The 18,995-nt window shown below is 34.6% G+C and overlaps 1 protein-coding gene across 3 annotated transcripts in view; it reads left to right on the forward strand.

The window, feature by feature from the left end:
* The window catches only part of PRKG1 (protein kinase cGMP-dependent 1), a 1,199,831-nt gene that overhangs the window by 1,085,763 nt on the left and 95,073 nt on the right, over positions 1–18,995 (forward strand). For all 3 annotated transcript variants that reach the window (XM_059053703.2, XM_059053702.2, XM_067025120.1), the window contains one exon: positions 10,603–10,677. In XM_059053703.2, coding sequence (XP_058909686.1) covers positions 10,603–10,677 — 75 coding nt within the window. The remainder of the gene's footprint in view (positions 1–10,602; positions 10,678–18,995) is intronic.

The following is an 18,995-nucleotide window of genomic DNA, read 5'->3' on the forward strand; positions in this document are numbered from 1 at the left end:
ACTTTAAGAAATACACATATTCAAAATCATTTGTGTCTATGTCATTTGTTAAAATGGAAAGCATAGATTAATTGCCTTTTCCCCTCTAATTCTATATTTATAAACATGCTCTTTTTTTAAATTGAAGTATAGTTGATTTACAGAGTTGTTAGTTTCAGGTATACAGCAAAGTGATTCAGTTATATATGTATATATAGATAGATAGATAGATATTCTTTTTCAGATCCTTTCCCTTATAGGCTGTTACAGGATATTGAGTATAGCTCCCTATGCTATACAGTAGGTCCTTGTTGGTTATCTATTTTATATATAGCAGTGTATATATGTTAATCCCAAACTCCTAATTTATCCCCCACCCACTCTTTGTTTTAATACTCTTTCATCTCAGTTAATCCTCACAATAATCCTGTGGGAAAAGATGACATAAAAAATCCAGATAAGGAAATGGAGAATCAGACAGACTCAATAACTTTTTCAGAACCACATAGTGGGATTAGAAATCCAAGGATGTCTGACTCTAAGACCATGATGTCTCTTATACCCTGTTTAAGCAGTTGCTTTTATACCAACAAATTAAGTGTTAACTGGCAAGCTAGATTCTGTTGGAAGAATCTTTTTAAAAGAGTAGAGTGGGAGAGACTGAGGCAGAGAAACCAAGTATGGTGCTTTTGAGGTAAGGAAGTGTGTCAACAGCCTGAATAAGGCAATGGAAGTAGCATTGACAGGGAGGAGCCAGTTCAGGAGATATTTACAGAGATAGACCTGATGAACTTTGGTAAAAGTGAAGAGTCATACATAACACCAAGATTTCTAGCCTGCATCCCTGTTTAAATGATAATGCCATTAAGGGAGACAGGGAACTTAGCTGCAAGTCTTGATGGAAGGTAGTTAACGCAGTTACGGCTGAGTATGAGTTGCTGGTGAAATATGCATATGACACTGAGTGACCTGACGGCACCATGGATTTGGAGAGTTCAAGGATAGAGATACAGATTTGAAATTCATTGACCTGGGGATCCTAACTAAAGTCTTAAGAATAAATTTTTTTTTTTCTGGGAGAGCTTAAAGAAAAGTGTAATTAGTGTATTATTTAAGAACTAGGGTCTATTGTATTAAAGATCAGTCTACCTGGGATCAAATCACAGATTTACCCCCTTTTCTAGCTCTGTGGTCTCAGGCAAGTTACATAAATTCTCTAAGCCTTATCATCTCTTGTTTCTTTTTCTCCACCTGGAGACACCAACAATGTCTAGAAACATTTTTAATTGTCACAATTGGGTTTTCTAAGGATATCTAGTGGGTAAAGGTGAGGGAAGCTGCCAAATGTTCTACAATGCACAGGAAAGGCTCTACAATAAAGAATTATCTGATCCAAAATATCAGTAGTGCTGTGTTTGAGAACACCTGCTGTAAAGCTTCTGTAAAGTAGGGTTAATTGTACTTACCTCATAGAGTTGTTGTGAGATTTCAGTGAGATGACTGAACATGTCGTAAACAATAAATATTTAAGAAAAATAAATCAATCAATTGAGTGGAAAAAGAGGGCAAAGGACATAATTTGGGTAACTGCTTGCCTTTAAGGGATAGGAGAGGAAGAAGTGTGTGTGTGACACATGCTGAGAAGTGGCATAGAAGAGGGAGAGGAGGAGAATCAAGGGAAAGAATAGAGTAGTTCAGCACATGGGCACAAGTTTCTGTTTCATGGCTACAACCAGAGAAGGCCAGCAGGGCCATGACTCTCAGGTAGGTCACTGAGGATAGGAGCTGGAAAGGGACCATTGGGATTAACAGCAGATAAGTGATAACTTTGGGGGGAAAGTTGTAATAAGAGTGAAAGAAAAATGGGAACAGAATGCTAGGTTGCAGTAGGTTGAGAATTGAATGAAAACTCAGGTTGAGAGATAGGAAATGAAGTTTATTCAAATTGGCTTTTTAGTCATAAGGATGGTTTTGTGTTTTAGGATTGGAGAGACCATTCTAAACTGAAAGGATGGAAAAGTGTAAAGGGAGACAATGGAACAATAAGAACTATTGTAATTGATGGAGCAAGAGTCCAGAGGAGAGTAACGATAGGGTTTGTGATCTGGAGTAATGAAGACGGGATTTGCTTTAGAAAGAAGTTGGGGTGCTGCTTTCCCTGGGAGAGAAATACAGTGATAATGTCAGTATACTTTAGGTCCAGGGTAAGAAATGGAAAGCAAGAATTTAAGTTTTATGAACTTCTCAAAAATTACAAATAAAAATGTTCTTAAAGAGCCCAGATACACAAGAAGTTGCATCTTCTAAATTGCTGTTAAGATTTCTTCATGAAACTTTCTTTTATGAACTGAGTATTTCCCAAATCCGTATGTTGAAGCCCTAACCCCCCAGTATGACTGTATTTGGAGAGAGGACCTTTACAAGGTAAACAAGGTTAAATGAGGCCATGGGGTGGGGAGTCGGGGGACTAATCCAAAAGGACTGGTGTTTTATAATTAGAGGAAGACACATCAGGAGGGTGTGCACACAGAGGAGAGGCCATGTGAGGACACAGTAAGAAGGGGCTGTAAGTTGGGAAGAAAGACTTCACCAGAAACCCACCCTGCTGGCACCTTGATGTTAGACTCCCAGACTCCAGAACTGTGAGAAAATAGATTTCTGTGGTTAAACTTACACAGTCTGTAGTATTTTGCTGGAGGTATCCCTAGCAGACTAATATGTTTCCTAATTGGAACTTCTATAGATATAATGCAATAGAAGACATAAGATGATCTGTTAAAATAAAAGTTCATTGTCTTAAAGAACTGGATTGACTACACAGGGAGGATGTGAGAGAAAGCAGATATTTGATATCAAATTCTAGCCCCAGCATTAACCAACTGGCTTCAGCTTTCCATAGTGGGAGATAAAAATGATGTAACAGTTGGTATTAAGGGTATTAGAGTCAGTCTGCCTCCATTCAAATTTCATTCTGATACTTACTAGTCATATAACCTTGGGTAACTACTTAATAATTACTTAATTATCTTAGCCTCAGTTGCTTTATCTGTAAAACAGGAGAAACTCACATGAAATAGTTTGTGTAATTCCTAACACATGCTAGTTAACATTTTCATGTCTTGCTTGATATTTTTGTTATTACAAGATTTTCTGATCACTAATTTGTGACATTAAAGGATATATTTATTTCTCAGCTTCTAATGATTTTTAGAAGAAATAAAAGGAGCAGAATATATCTGAAATAAAAATCCAGACAGACCGATTTTTGTGAAAATGTTACGCTAGAGACTAATGTTGTCTTTGTTTCAGTTTCAAGCCATCAATAAGTATACCAAAAAGATATTCTGAGATAGATTTATTGAGCCATCCTAGCATTTCATTTTCAATTTACTTAAAAAAAATCAGTGACTTTCATAATATTTTATGTTCCCATGCCACTTTTCTTAGCCAAAGTTTTCTAGAGTCAGTCTTTAAGTAGTTACAAAAAATATAGATTGTTTTAACTGATATCTGATATAACTGATATATCTCCATAAACTAAAATATATCATCTATGGATTTTTATTGTTTTTAATAAAATGGCCTACTTATTTTTAGACAATTTTGATTAAAATATATAAATTTCAATTTATTTCTAAGTAAGTAAGCTTGAAAAAATATTGAATAGACAAAGTATCCATTGTTGCCATAGATTCTGCTTTGAAAATAGGAAAATCTGGAGGAAATGAAACATGAATTTGGCATGCTACTGCAATCTATACTTAAAAGCATATTCTTCTCTATAACTCAAAAAGCATATTCTTCTCTGTAACTCAAAAGGCTAAACTACCACATGAGACTTGATTCTAATCTCTTCTGCTTTTAATTGAAAATGAAAGTTGTGCTACATTTTAAAATTCTTTCTTTCACTTTAATTGCAACTGGAATTCATGGATATAAATTCCATCATAGGCTAAAATAATTATGCTAAGTTACTGTTCCATATATAGTTCAATAATAAATCGCTAAGTGTTTCAAACCCATATTTATAGCAATGTATGTTTTCATTAGGACCCAAAATTTAGATGAGGAGTTCATTCTAACTAAAACTTTGTCCTAAAAGTTCATCATTCATATAGGTAAATGCTCAAAGAGGCACACACTTTCAACTTGTAAACTTTGAATTTTATATGAAACTTTGCTTCAAAAAAACTTAAGTGTTTTCTTGTCTTCTCCTGGTCACACAATAAATGAATGAATGAGTAAATGAATGAATGAGTAAAAGAATGAATGAGCCCCCCCACCTATCCATTAATCGTTTCAGCTTTCTATTTTATACCAGGCAATATTCTAGTTCTTAAAGAGTTATTGATAAATAAGATAGACTAGGTCCTGATCTCATGAAACTAGTTGTAGTGTGGGAAAGACAATAGATATTTAAACAAAGTAGTTTTTAACAAGTGATAAATGCTGATATGAAAATAAAAGGGGTTAAAGTGACAGAGGGGGGTTGAGGTAAAGGCTACTTGGCTATGGTTAGTCAGGGAAGACCTGTCTGAAGAGGACACACTTAAGCTGAGACATGAATGGCTTTAAGAAAAAGCCATGCAAAGATCTAGAGAAAGAATATTCGAGACAGAGGTCAAAGACCCTGAGGCAGATGCAAGCTTGATGTATTCTTAAATCAGAGGGAGGGACTTCCCTGGTGGCACAGTGGTTAAGAATCCGCCTGCCAATGCAGGGGACACGGGTTCGAGCCCTGGTCTGGGAAGATCCCACATGCCACGGAGCAACTAAACCCGTGCGCCACAACTACTGAACCTGTGCTCTAGAGCCCGTGAGCCACAACTACTGAAGCCCATGTGCCACAACTACTGAAGCCTGTGCACCACAACTACTGAAGCTGTGCTCCAAAGCCCGTGCGCCACAACTACTGAAGCCCATGTGCCACAACTACTGAAGCCCGTGTGCCTAGAGCCGTTGCTCTGCAATGAGAGGCCACCGCAATGAGAAGCCCCCGCACCACAACAAAGAGTAGCCCCTGCTCTCCGCAACTAGAGGGAAGCCTGCACGTAGCAACAAAGACCCAACGCAGCCAAAAATAGATAAATAAATGAATTAAGTAATTTTTAAAAAGTTATAAAGTCAGAGGGAGCATAGTAGGAAAGAAATCAGTCAGAGAGGTCATAGAGGAGTGACATGATCTGATTTACTTTTTTAAAAGATTACCCTGCCTACTGTATAAGGACAAGAGTGGCAGTAAAAAAAAAATTAATAATGCATAAGAGAGAGAATGGTGGCTGGGACCAAAGGGGAATAGAAAAAAAGAGGATTTATTTCAGATTATTGAATATGCCAAACCCAACACCCAATATTTGTCTAAGAACTCGACCATGCATGAGTGGTCAAAACAAACACATAATCTGGGCATCTGCTGGTTTACTCCAGCTAATGTGAAAAAAAGCCTGGGAAATGAGCAGGGAAGGCCTTCTCTGGATAAAGGCCTATTCCCTTCTCTCCAAAGTTTCCACTTAATAAATTATGTTTTGGATTACACATTACACACTAATGTGTGTAATTTTGCTTGCAAATATAAACATATGTACACAATAAAAATACTGATAAGAAAACTGTTTGCTCATAAAATTGTCACTGCTTTCTCTGAAACTACTATCATATATAATTTTGAGTAGATAACGTTCTTTTTATAGACACTAGAGCCTTCCTTCTGGTAAGTATTCAACCATTCTTCACCTCCTGCCTTGTATTATAATTGTTTCTCATCTCTAATATAAGGCTGTAAATTCCATAAGGGTGTATATTATTCTCTTTGTATAATCCACAGTAGCTTGAGTCATTCTTTATGGATTATAGGCATTGCATAAATATGTATGTGTGTCTGGATGGATGGATGGATGGAGGGGTGGATAATTGAAAAATTATAGAAGTTGGTTGGTTTTATTGTATTGGGGGCTCATTTTCCCTCTAAAGAAATGTATTCATATGTTACTTGATAGTATAAACCACTAATAATTATGACTGCTAATTAAAAATAAAACAATCAAACAAAAATAATGTAACAAACACAAGAGCCTTTACCTGAAGCCACAAAGTGAATTAATAGATTTTTTCAATAAAAGCAGCAAAATAATGATGGATGCCTCTAAAATCTTGGACGTAGCTAAGTAACAATTGTCCCAACGAATTTGGACACTGAATTTCTATTTTCTTTTAATAAATATATTTTAAAGGATTTATCCAAGATTCATGTTAAAAAAGTCTAATGGGCTATAATCATATACACTGTCAAATTAAGAGAGCTATGTAAGAGTTCAGATAATGCTTGACAAATGTTTTGCTTAGCACTATTGAAGTATTTGCAATACTTTCTGATTTAAGATTTTACTTTTGACTTATTTTGACTTATAATCTGTAACTGTTAAGAATAGGTTACCATCTTATTAAAGGATATAATAAAGAAAATGTTCTAAATAAGTTTTGAGATGTTCTCCCATCCTATTTGGAATTTGAAAAGATTCTATTTTAAACATTTTTATGTAAGATTCCTAAACAATATAGTTTAATAGGGGATAGGAGATCATGAGGACTGAATTGACTACTGTATGTTATTGCATACATGATTTATGAATATAAAAAGTGCTTTGTAAACTGTAAAGTGAAATATAAATGCTGTTGTTTCTTAGCAGCATGATAATACTGATCTCTGATATTTGAACTGCCTTTCTAATAATATAATACCCTGTTTCTCTTTAGGCGAAGTCTCATCATAACACAACTGAAGAACAAAATTATACACTTTTAAGACATACCACTGAGTAATCAGCTCCCTTCAAAAGGATGTTTTGGCTTAATAATGAAAACATCTTAATAACTGAAATTATTACCCACTGAGTTACTGTCACTATAATGTTCTAAAACAGACAAATTTCCTGGAATGAGAAATGCAACGCTGTTAACTGATATTACTTAAGGAAAATTTCTATAAAAACCATTCTTGATGTGAAAGTCATCATCTCTCCCCCCTCCCTCCCTCCTTCTTTTCTTTTTTCCTCTGCCCTCCCTTTCTCGCTCCTCCCTTCCTCCATCCATCCTTCTCTCCTTCCTTCATTCCTTCTTTCTTCTTCCTTTTCCACCCCTTCCTTATAAGTATGTTTAAACTCTAAGCATTAAGCATGAGGGATTTTCCATTTGCTCTCTTTCTACCTTAATACACTCAACTAGTAACATGTTATCCACCTCCTTAAAAAATTCAGTCAAGACTTGTTCAAGTTTGATTTTATATCCCAAGAAAAGTAGCAGAAGAGTGCTTCATGCTTAGTGTGTGCGCAATAAGATTTGCTGTTGAAATGCCCTAAATTAAAGTCTTTTGCTTACTCATGTCCCCTACATTTATTCCAGAATTATGTTGAGTATATGTGAAGTTGGCTATTTTATTTTATAGTGCTAAAATATAACTCATACATGAATTGTGAGTTTGTTTAAAAAGAGAATTTAATGATTTTCCTCTAGTCCCGTATATTTGTTATAACTGATAAATATGGTATGGTTTCTGCTCATTCAGTTGTTAATGTTTTCAAAACTTTTTATTTTAATCCCTTTCCGATTGAAACACCAAAGTCTTCTCCTTTAGTAGCCAATAAATGTCCTAGGACCCGAGTAAATATTTAAAAGGCATCTGATACCTATAGTAATACTTCCTCAGAAGTTTGTTGGCTGAGGGTCCACACAAATGGCACATGTTCCTACAGAGTTGTCTGTGACAGGGAGAAGTGAAATACTAATTCGTTCATACTTGCACCAGGAGTGATAAATTCTGAAATGCCATCAATTATGTTTATCAAGATGTCCTAAATTATTCACTGATCAGTGCAGAGATACACAGAGACAGTTATTTGGAACTTATTAATATTGTTTGAAAATGCTACATTTTCTTAAACTGCTAGTTAAATATACTGGTTAACTTATTGTTTGAGGAAACAGAATATTAGCAGAATGCATTTGTTTCATGTTTCAAAAAATTATTTGGCCAGGATTGCTTTCTAAATAAAGATTATTTATAAAGGACATATGGTTCCAATTCTAAAGTCAAGATTATAATTCTGTAAGGAAATTCCATATGTTTAATCTCTGAGAGTATAGATATAAATGTTTTTATAGATAGTTGCCATGCCCGCTCTCCTTCATCTGTATGTGTATGTGAGCGTGTATGTGTGTTCGTGTCTGTGTGTAGATGGATAAGTAGATATTCTATCATGTGTATACATGTGAGGACCTATTACTTTGGCTCTGAAAATATTGCTTATGGAGTTTTAAAAAATATAAGTATTCACTTATGATGTAAGAGTAAGTTAAAAATCAAGATAATAAATCATGCTACTTCATGATTACCTCTCTATAAACAACAATAAAGCTATGCAGAAAAAAAAGAATTACATAAAGATGTTCCTATTAGTTACTTGTGGTTAGAGAACTATGAGTAAGTCTTCAATTTCTTCTCTGTTTAAAAAATATTTCCATAATAAAAAATCAATTGCACATTAAATGAAAAGGGTTTTCCTCAGTTAGAGAGAATTTATTTCAAAAATAATTTTCTCTGATATCAAGATAGGGGCCTTCTGTAAGTACATATAATTTCCCTTAATTTTTTTATCTAGTAGTAAAAAAAAATCAAATATTGGATCATTAGTACCCCATAGAAAATTTGTATTTTAAACCAAAGGCATTTAAGAAGACATATGAAAAAGTCTCACTTCAAATACTTCTTTTGTTCATTCTTTTTAAATCATGGATATGACTAAGATTTAACAAAAAAGGGATATAAACAGCTCATTACCAGGTCTAAAAAGCCACCTCCCCAATCAAGCTAACCTTACTTTTAAACTTATTGCTGTCATTAGACGGTTTCTACTTTTAAAACTCTGTACAGATTGGCCAGATGTAGGCTCTTCCATTTGTATACTTTACTAACAGAAATTTCAAACTGTATTTTCAAAAAGTGATCTGCATAGTTTTAACTGAGCCTAGTGGGATGAACAGATTTTCTTAAGTAAAAAAATCTCCATCTTTATCAAATTTGTTATCAGTTTGCTCTCTAATTCTTTGATAATACACTGATCTGCTTAACTTAAGTAGATACTAGGAGGAAGACAGGAATTTTTATTAACTAGTTGAATTCTCAAAATTACTGTGTGTTTTAAATGTCTAAGAGCACAATCTATTAATATATTAGAGTGTGTTTGAAAAGCTAAGTTTTAGTGGTTGTTGTTCTTTGGTTTTACCACTGAATGCTCTTTGGTTCCTCTCTGTCAATGCCTTTTCACAATGTTTGGATTTGGTTGTATTAAAAATATCTAAGTATTATAAAGGACAGGAGTGGGTATCAGAGAATATGGATTATAATTCTAGATATGCTACTAAATTGCTATCTTGGAGAAATAACTTAAACTCTCTGTGCTTAAATTTCATGTTATTTATGAAAACAGAAAATCAACCAGATATTATCATTTTATTCATAATAAAAGAAATATTGTATTTTACTTTACAATATCAACTCATCTAGCCTTAAGGAGTTTCTGTAAAAGCAGACTTTCTCTAAGTAATAACCAAGATATTCTGTGGGGAAATGGGGAATTTTACCACATAAAGAACAATGGCGGGCTTCCCTGGTGGCGCAGTGGTTGAGAGTCCGCCTGCCGATTCAGGGGACACGAGTTCGTGCCCCGGTCCGGGAAGATCCCACATGCCGCAAAGCGGCTGGGCCCGTGAGCCATGGCCACGGGCCATGCGCTGAGCCTGCCCGTCCGGAGCCTGTGCTCCGCAACGGGAGAGGCCACAACAGTGAGAGGCCTGCGTACCACAAAACAAAACAAAAACAATGGCCAAAATCATATTTGAACTATTCTCAATCATGGGGGTTATATTTATCAATTTATTTTATCATTAATTATATTTTTGAAAATTTTATAAGGACTGCTGCCTATTGCTCATTCATTCGCATTCATTCATTTGACAACTTCATTAATAAATTCATTACAGAAAACTTGACACTCTGTAGAATACAAATCTTGATTCCTTGGCTTTCTGTCAGTTTCTTATGGTCCCTTTTTGTATTAGAAATACTTAGTGTATTTAGCCCAGCATTCTAGATACCCTGACCCTCAGATGAGATCATTACCCAAGGGCCTGAGATAATAGCTGCTCCAGTCCCCTTATAGCCAGCCCCCCGCCCCCCCCCAGCAGAGTGTCAACTTCCTCTGTATAGTTTTTTTTTTACAAGTATATGTAAAAGTGATCAAGCAACATTTAAATTTAAATCAGCAAACATGCTATACGTTTCATGCCTATTTTGTTCTTTAATACTCACAACACACAAAGCCATTTGCATGTATTAATATTTTAGAGGTTTAAAATTAAAATGTAAAATCTCACAGCACTTTAAAAGAAGTCCCTGCTCTCAGATTATATCATTATCACATAAGTTTCTCAATAATGTACCTAAATTAAATGTTTGAATTCATTTTTATTTAGATCCTTTCAGATTGTCTCAATATATCATTGACTAGGTTGTCATTGTTACAGTTTTGCAGAGGATTTATCCTAATCACTGTGTTTTTCCTCTGACAGCTCTTTCAAGCATTTGATTGGAGGACTGGATGATGTTTCTAATAAAGCATATGAAGATGCAGAAGCTAAAGCGAAGTAAGTGAAATTTTGGGGGGGTCTTAATTTTGATTTTCAAAAAATGATTTTGAATAGAAATGAGATCAAATATTTTGTTGGACTTAAAGCTCTACACTCTGAAAGGAAGAAAGTAGCTACTTAAGAGTAAAAATAAGCAAGCTATTCAAGGTAATTATTACATAGTATACTTGCTTAGTAAGTAGGTCTCTCCTTGAACATGAAACCTTAATTTTGTGAGGAAGGTCATCTGGACAAGAGAAAATGGTTAGTTTAAAATCCAATATAAACAATTGAATGTTAACACATTATTTCTTCTACTGAAAACACTTTCTGAATGAATTGCGGCTGTGTTCACCAGTTGCTTGTGAAATTGTATGAAAAATAATAACGCTGGAAATATTTTCTCGTGAATACACCGTTGCTTTACATTGAACTTTGTCGACGAAAATTAATCAGTCAATCTAAGAAAGAAATGGATAATTTTATTCAAGCCAAATTTGAGGATTATAACCTGGAAAGAGCAGCTCAGAAAGCTCTGAGAACTGTTCTGCCTATTAGAAGTCAAGGCACAGTTACACAAGTTATTTGAGACAGAGGGCTGTACATCAAATGATGTATTTTTGACATAATCCAGATCTAAGTGTCATATGACCCCTTATGAGTTCAAGTAGGAAAGTTATCATTAAGGAGTTGTCTTACTGACGCTAGGAGAATGTTGCTCTTTTTGGTTCAGCGTGTATTTCTGCCTATGGGGAAGGTTTGGTCGATGAATGATACAGATATACAAGGCACAGTGAGGGGAGAGAGGAGGCCAAAGGGCAGAGTAAAATTTTTGTTTGAATTTTCTTGTCTTGCCGTAAAATGAATTTTAGTTCACAACTTCAATGACACTAAGTTATCATGAGATAGTACATATGCCATTAATTGTCGTTTTTTTATAACAAAGTACATTATTATCTACTAGAATAATTTACTTTAAAACAAAGCTTTAATTTTTTTTAAACAAAAAATGTGAAGTAATTTGCCTCTCCCGTTGCGGAGCACAGGCTCCGGACGCGCAGGCTCAGCGGCCACGGCTCACGGGCCCAGCCGCTCCGCGGCACGTGGGATCTTCCCGGACTGGGGCATGAACCCGTGTCCCCTGCATCGGCAGGCGGACTCTCAACCACTGCGTCACCAGGGAAGTCCCTAGGTTACTTTTTTTTAAAAAGTGTAATCTATATAATTCTCCTCTTTCTCCCAAGAAAGTACTTTAAGTAAAACCAATTTAGTATTTGAGATCATACAGGATACCTGAAGGATTAAATCAACAAATATCAGTAAGTAGATAGTAGTGCAGGGGAAGAATTTGATTGGTTGGTCTTGTAGTAACCTAAAAAGCAAAAGGAATGAAATAATTTCTTTTGCCTTGAGAACCTATGAAGATTAAAAATTTGGGCTAGAACTAATTAACTAATTACTATTATTCATTTTGCCTGATAAAATTGTATTATTTTCAAAGCTGTATAAATATATTCACATTTCCTTCTCTATATAGTTTGCTTTTGTTTCCTCTGTTCCTTGGAGGGACATAGACTTACATCCTGTCGTCAAATGCCGGCAGTGCCTCTGCTAAGATTTACTGAGGAAATTACACAAAGCCAGTTTTAACATCAAACTCTACACAGTCCTCAGTATTGCCTGTACTGTGGCTGATTGGTATTAATTTTCTGGTTTTCTACATTACGTTAAAATACATATTAATGCTAAGTTTAGACTTTAGTTTCTGGTAGTTACACTAATCATCCTGAGATGGTAGAGGGGGACCATTTACGGTAACTTATCAGTTTTAAAAGTTATAAAACTTTGTTATTATTGGACATTATCCCTAGAGGAACATTTTATTGCAATATAAAAGCTCATATTTATAATTTATGTCAGCAAAGTTTTTCTTGAGTTTATATATTCAGTTAAGGTTACTATGGGTCATTTTATATATATTTATATTTGTATATATACATATACACACACACCACTTTATATAAGTGTGTATTTATATATATAATTAGTAGTAATCTTCAAAATTTGTCTAGAATCTACTTGAGCAACTATTTAAATATTTGTAGAATTACTGGAAAAGTCAAAGTTCTTTTAAACTACAATATTCTTTGATCTATTTCTGTTTCTCTGTTAAACTTTAGACAGATTCTCTAATGAAAGTTTTCGTATAACTCCTATTTACTCTACCCAAAGTCAAGGCCAGTCACTGGCTTAAAATTGATCACTGGCAGGAAAGCAATTATGAATTAGTTATATCCTTCTCAGTGTACTGTTGGCCTTACAAAGGTTAAACTGTGTGTGTATCTCATGAATTCTGGGCATTTATGGGTTCACTTGCACGTGCTTCAACTAAAAGTAGGAAGGAAAACAAATACACTGAAATTCAGATTCAGACAGTTTAGAAGATAGGTGTGGCAACAGTTCTTCACATTGGAAGAGAATCCATCAGTATGAAAAACATGACTCTGAATGAGGACCAGATGCCTCGAGTTCTGTTCCGGGCTCTGTCATTTCCAACCAAGTGATTTTGGTCATGTCTTAACAGTTGTCTCTCAGTATCATTATCTTATCTGTGAAATGTTATTTTTGTGATTTAATTAATGGTGCTATGTAAAATTACTTGGTAAATTATAAAGGACTATAAAAGTGGATGGTGTTGTTTGTAGAAGTAGAAGTAATCATTGGAAATATACCCTAATGCATTTGCTAGAGGGTTTGATTTATAAACAATTATTGCACATGTATTATGTAAACTAATTTTATCTGGGCAAGGAGTCTTTAATCTTATGTAGGCAAACTAGTCTCAGTTTAGTAGAGTGTCGTAAAATTAAACCTAGACTGGAAAATATCCATAAATATCAATTTTATAAAAATAGAAACATTTAGTTAAAAGAAAGTTCAATTATGATTAAAGAACAAAACAGGCAATGAAATGATGACCTACATCTAAGTATTGTTTTTTTTTTGTTTTTGTTTTTGTTTTTTTTTGCGGTATGCGGGCCTCTCACTGTTGTGGCCTCTCCCGTTGCGGAGCACAGGCTCCGGACGCACAGGCCTAGCGGCCATGGCTCACGGGCTTAGTTGCTCCGCGGCATGTGGGATCTTCCCGGACCAGGGCACGAACCCGTGTCTCCTGCATCGGCAGGCGGATTCTCAACCACTGCGCCACCAGGGAAGCCCTAAGTATTGTTATTTGAACTATTAAATTTAATAGATTATAAATTAGCCATTATATTTATTCTTGAGTATAAATCAACTAGGATAAATTAGTTTGAATTTTTCTATTCAATTAATACTAAATCCAAATGAGTACATAACCCACATACCTTAATATTGATTATTATTTAGAAAATGGGAATAGCTTGATTAAAAAAGGTCTAAGACCATTGATCTAAATTCCAGAGAGATTGATAATGTAAACTTTATTCCTCAAAATAGCTAAATAAATAAGTAAATACTGGAGCAGGTGTTGTGATGCTTTTTACACTGTTAGCATTTTATAGCTTTCTAATAAATAATTAACATCTGAAGATTTCTGAAGTTGAAAGCATCTTTTTAATTAGGTATCCTATCACCCAGAGTAGGTAAACTGTAAACTATTCCCCAGGGAAAACTTTTTAGTTGAACTAACACATTTAAACATCTATTTGTGTTAGCACTCTTTTCTCTCTGTGTTGGATTTCTTCCCCTTAAGTACATTAGGCCTTCACTTTGTATTTAAGGAACTTATATGGTTTGCCAACATTGCAGGAAGTCCAGGAACGGGCTCTAATCTAAATTCCCTGGGTAATTTTGTTAATGCCTCTAAATTTCTATACAGATCGCAAATTCTGTACCATTTAGAATTGAGGTGATGATTTGGCTCCACTGTGTGAGCTTTATTTTTTCAAGGTCCCATTGATTTTGCAAAATCCACTAAAGATAAGATTAATATTTTTAAAAACCCAACTAAAATGATATTATTTATGCATGTGAATTTATTGTTGGTATTGCCTCATTGACTATGCCTATTTGCGGTAAAAAGTAAAAAAGTAGGACTGACTGTAAAAATCAATTCAATTGAGACAGAAACTCAGTCATAAGAAACTTATTAGCTATTAGCACAATCAGACTTTGATGGCAGAAAGCAGACCATCCCTTTCAGAGAAACCGTACCAAGCATTCAGTTTGGATGGCTGGTCCAAGAAGATTGGCTTGAAAGAAATATCCCAGTGAAATGGTTCTCAAAACTGCTCTGCTGCAGGATATGTGCCCTTAGCTTGTCTCACAAGATATATTGCCTGCAAAGAAAATTATTCGTGACAGAAACTTTACCTTTATGACATGTTTAAGCTTCTTTTGATTGCTGCTAATTATCCACTAAGGACTTCTCTTTTTAAAATATGAAGTTATAACCACAAAGACATTAGAAGAGACAACTTTAGATGGAAGGTAAGGCTCATTAAACCTTATTTAGTGCAGAAAGTAGCATATATGATGAAATGTACACATTATTTTCCTTAGAGACTGTATTCATTCAAATGACTGTAATACATTCAAATGAATGTATTCATTCATTTAATAAATATTTATAAATTTACTCATGATGAGTCAGGCACTGTATTTTACAGTGTGCATAGCAAGTAGAAAACATATTTTCTAATAGTAAGGATCTTGCAGTTTAGTAGGGAGCCTGATGTGTAATTCCATGATGATTTTCAATATTTACTTCTAAGAATAAGTCATGATACTTAGTATGATAAAGTACTGTTTTGGTAGAGAGACCTATCTCCGTATTTACACCTTGTCTTGTAAAAAAAAAATAAATAACCATCCAGAAAATCAAATAGAAAAATGTAGATGTTCTATTTCATTCCAAGTATTTCTGATATATGGATACAGACTACTTCTTAAATGAAATATTTTCAAGTTATAGTATCATTTCTTTCTTATTTTTGAATATTGTACTCAGCAGTTATAGACAAAACATCTCTTTTTCTGAATAAAAAACATATATATATTAGCAAGTTAAGTTGAAATATACTATATTTATTGTAATCATAGGAATTTTTAATATAAAAGTGGCTCTCCAATAAGGTGATTTACATATACCACAGCTATATTCTGAGATTAGTGTCATATAGAGCGGAAAAACAAAACAACAAATTAAAGTCAGTGTTTTATTTATAATGATGTTTATTTTTAATTAAAATGTTTAATATTTTCACTTTAATAGAAATAATACAGTGATATAGATTAAAAAAATAAAAATCACAATCTAAACCAAGTACAACAGCTATTAACTATCTTTGTGTTTTAAAACTATACTTACAATCATTTACAACTTTATATCCTGCTTTTTTCAGTTTAGCACCCATCATATTATAAACACTTATGATACAATTATATATACTTCTTAAATATCATTTTGGTGGTGACCTGATAACACAATGAATGAAGCCTAGTATTTCAGGCTGATTCAGTTTGTCCCCTTGTTGATTCAATTTACTGTGCTTTTGAAAGTAAATCCTGATCACTTCTTTAAAAAAATAAAAAAGCACCAAACAACGACAAAAAACCTCTAAATTGTTCCCATCTAGCAGCATTTTTCAAATTATTTTATGTCATGACACTCATAGAAAATGGGTATAGAATATGGTGCCAATTGGCTCAGCTGCCCTAGATTCTATCCTGCTGCTCTGAAGGCTGAAGGGATTCATATCTAAGCCCTTCAGTTGAGAAGCTCTAACAGTTATATGAATATAAATTCATAAATGCATTTATTTATGATCTAAGTTGATGATTCTCATATTGTTTTCCATTAGGAACTCTTTCTTATGGCAAAATCTCTGTAAATCTCTGAGTGTGGTCATGTTTTTTAATCTACATTACTTGGTAGACAGGTAGGTAGGTAGGTAGATAGATTGATTGACTGATAGATTGATAGATTGATTTAAAGACTTCCTGCAATGATCCGGCAGCCTATCATGTAACAGCATCATTCATGTTCATTCAATTTGTCATATACATTCATATATTTAACAAATATTTTCTGTGTGCCTACACAATGCTACATATAAAGCAATGAATAAAATAGATATGGTCCTTGCCTTCATGGTACCTGTGGTCCAGTGGACGAGAGAGAGACACATTAATTATTCTGCAAAGATTTCCCTGAGGGAGTAACATTTTAACTATATTTGAGCTGAATTTTGAAGAATTAGCTGGTACTGACTGGGAAAGAATTAGATGGTATTAGTTGGGTAAGGAAGTGTAGATAGCATTCTAGACAGACAAACAAAAGTACGTGTACAAAGCCCCCAAGATAGGAGACAACATTACATATTCAAGGAACCACGGTACCAATCTGGCTGGGACTTAGAATATACAAGATGGAGATCAGATGTTAAGGATTTAAAGAAAGCACTTCAGGCTTGTAAGCTAGCAAATGAGATGAGTTGGTTTATAATTAAACACTCTTTCCTCTGATTGGAGGAGTGAAAAAGTGAAAGCAAGGAGAACAACCAGAATATTTTCCAGGTAAAAGCTGATGGTCGACAGGACTAGAATAAGAATAGTGTGAGTAGAGAAAAGCATTTGAGAGCTAGTTAGGTGGCAAAGCCAATAGGTCTTCTTAAGGAAAGAGATATTGGTGATGAAGGGGAGAAAGGTCAAGGGTGATGCAAGGATGTTTGGTCTGGAAATCAGCGGCAGGCAGTAGCATTCACGAAGACATAGAGGGATGGTTGCCAGGTTTGGAGAGTGGAATAATCATGACTTGATTTTTGCCCAGGTTAAATATGAGGTGATTTTGAGACATGGTTAGGCAGGTCTGGAACTCAGAGAAGAGGTTGGTATTTATGTGAGAATAATGAGAATTTAGATGGTAAGTGGTAATTAAAGATGTGGATGAGAGAGAAAGCAGTGTGTGAGAGGAGTATGGCACTGAGGATCGATTCTTGAGAAACTTTATCATTTAAAAATCAGGGAAAGGATTTCACACAAGAACATCCACATCCAAAGACTGAAAAGGAGAGAAGAGAGGTAGAAGGAAAACCAGATGGCATCACAGAAGACAAAAGCGGAGTGTGTTTCAAGAATGGAGGAGGAGACCGTGATATTGTGTGTTGTTGAGAGTTCTAGTGTGTTAATTAACAAGTGACAAGTGAATTTATCAAACCACTGGTTCATTTTCATGTTAGGATGGAGTGGTAGGGATCAAATCCCCTAAATGGATTGAAAATGAATCTGATTTGAAGAAGTAAGAGTCAATGAACTTATACAGAATTATAAGAAATTTCAAGTAAAATAGCCAGAAATGTGTATTGGATGATTATGGATCATCGATCTTGAGAGAGAGATGAACATGTTAAATCCAGTAAAGAAGGAAAGAGTATAAGACTGAGGGAGTTTAAGCAAGAGGGTCTCAGGTCCTTCTAAGTTTCATAGACAAAAGCAGAACTTCAAAGGAGAAGTCAGACCATCTCCCTGGGTAAAGGTTATACCACTTTGTGAAGTTATTTTTTTTTAATTTTTAAAATTAATTTTAATTGGAATATATTTGATTTACAATGTTGTGTTAGTTTCTGCTGTACAGCAGAGTGAATCAGTTATACATAGCCACTCTTTTATAGACTCTTTTCCTGTACAGGTCATTATAGAGTATTGAGTAGCATTTGCTGTGCTATGCAGTAGGTTCTTATTAGTTATCTATTTTATGTGTAGTAGTGTGTATATATCAGTCCCAATCTCCCAATTTATCCCTCCCTCCCTCCCTTTCCCCCTTGGTAACCATAAGTTTGTTTTCTACATCTGTGATGCTATTCCTTTTTTGTAAATAGGTTCATTTGTTTCATTTTTTTAGATTCCACAAATAAGCAGTATCATATGACATTTGTCTCTCTCTGTATGACTGACTTCACTCAGTATGGCAGTCTCTAGGTCCATCCATGTTGCTGCAAATGGCATTATTTCATTCTTTTTTATAGCTGAGTAATATTCCATTGTATATACGTACCACATCTTCCTTTTACATTCTGCCAAGACATGGAAGCAACCTAAATGTCCATGGAAGTGATTTCTTAGTTAAGAAGGTTTTCACTTTTCTGTCTCACATTATGTAGTATTTCTTTAGGTTTAAATATTGTCCTCTCTCTAAAGAAATGTAAAACTTAAAAATTCTCCTAAGAGGAATTAAACATTTTTTCCTAACATCATAGCATAAATTTGCATATAAGTTCCTTTTCCAGGGATAACATGAGCCTTCCCCTGAGCACAGAGAAGAAAGAGCAGCACTGAACACGGAGGCACTGATAGGC

The sequence above is a fragment of the Kogia breviceps genome, chromosome 2 (genome assembly GCF_026419965.1).
Source record: "Kogia breviceps isolate mKogBre1 chromosome 2, mKogBre1 haplotype 1, whole genome shotgun sequence".
In the NCBI taxonomy this organism is placed as follows: Eukaryota; Metazoa; Chordata; class Mammalia; order Artiodactyla; family Physeteridae; genus Kogia; species Kogia breviceps.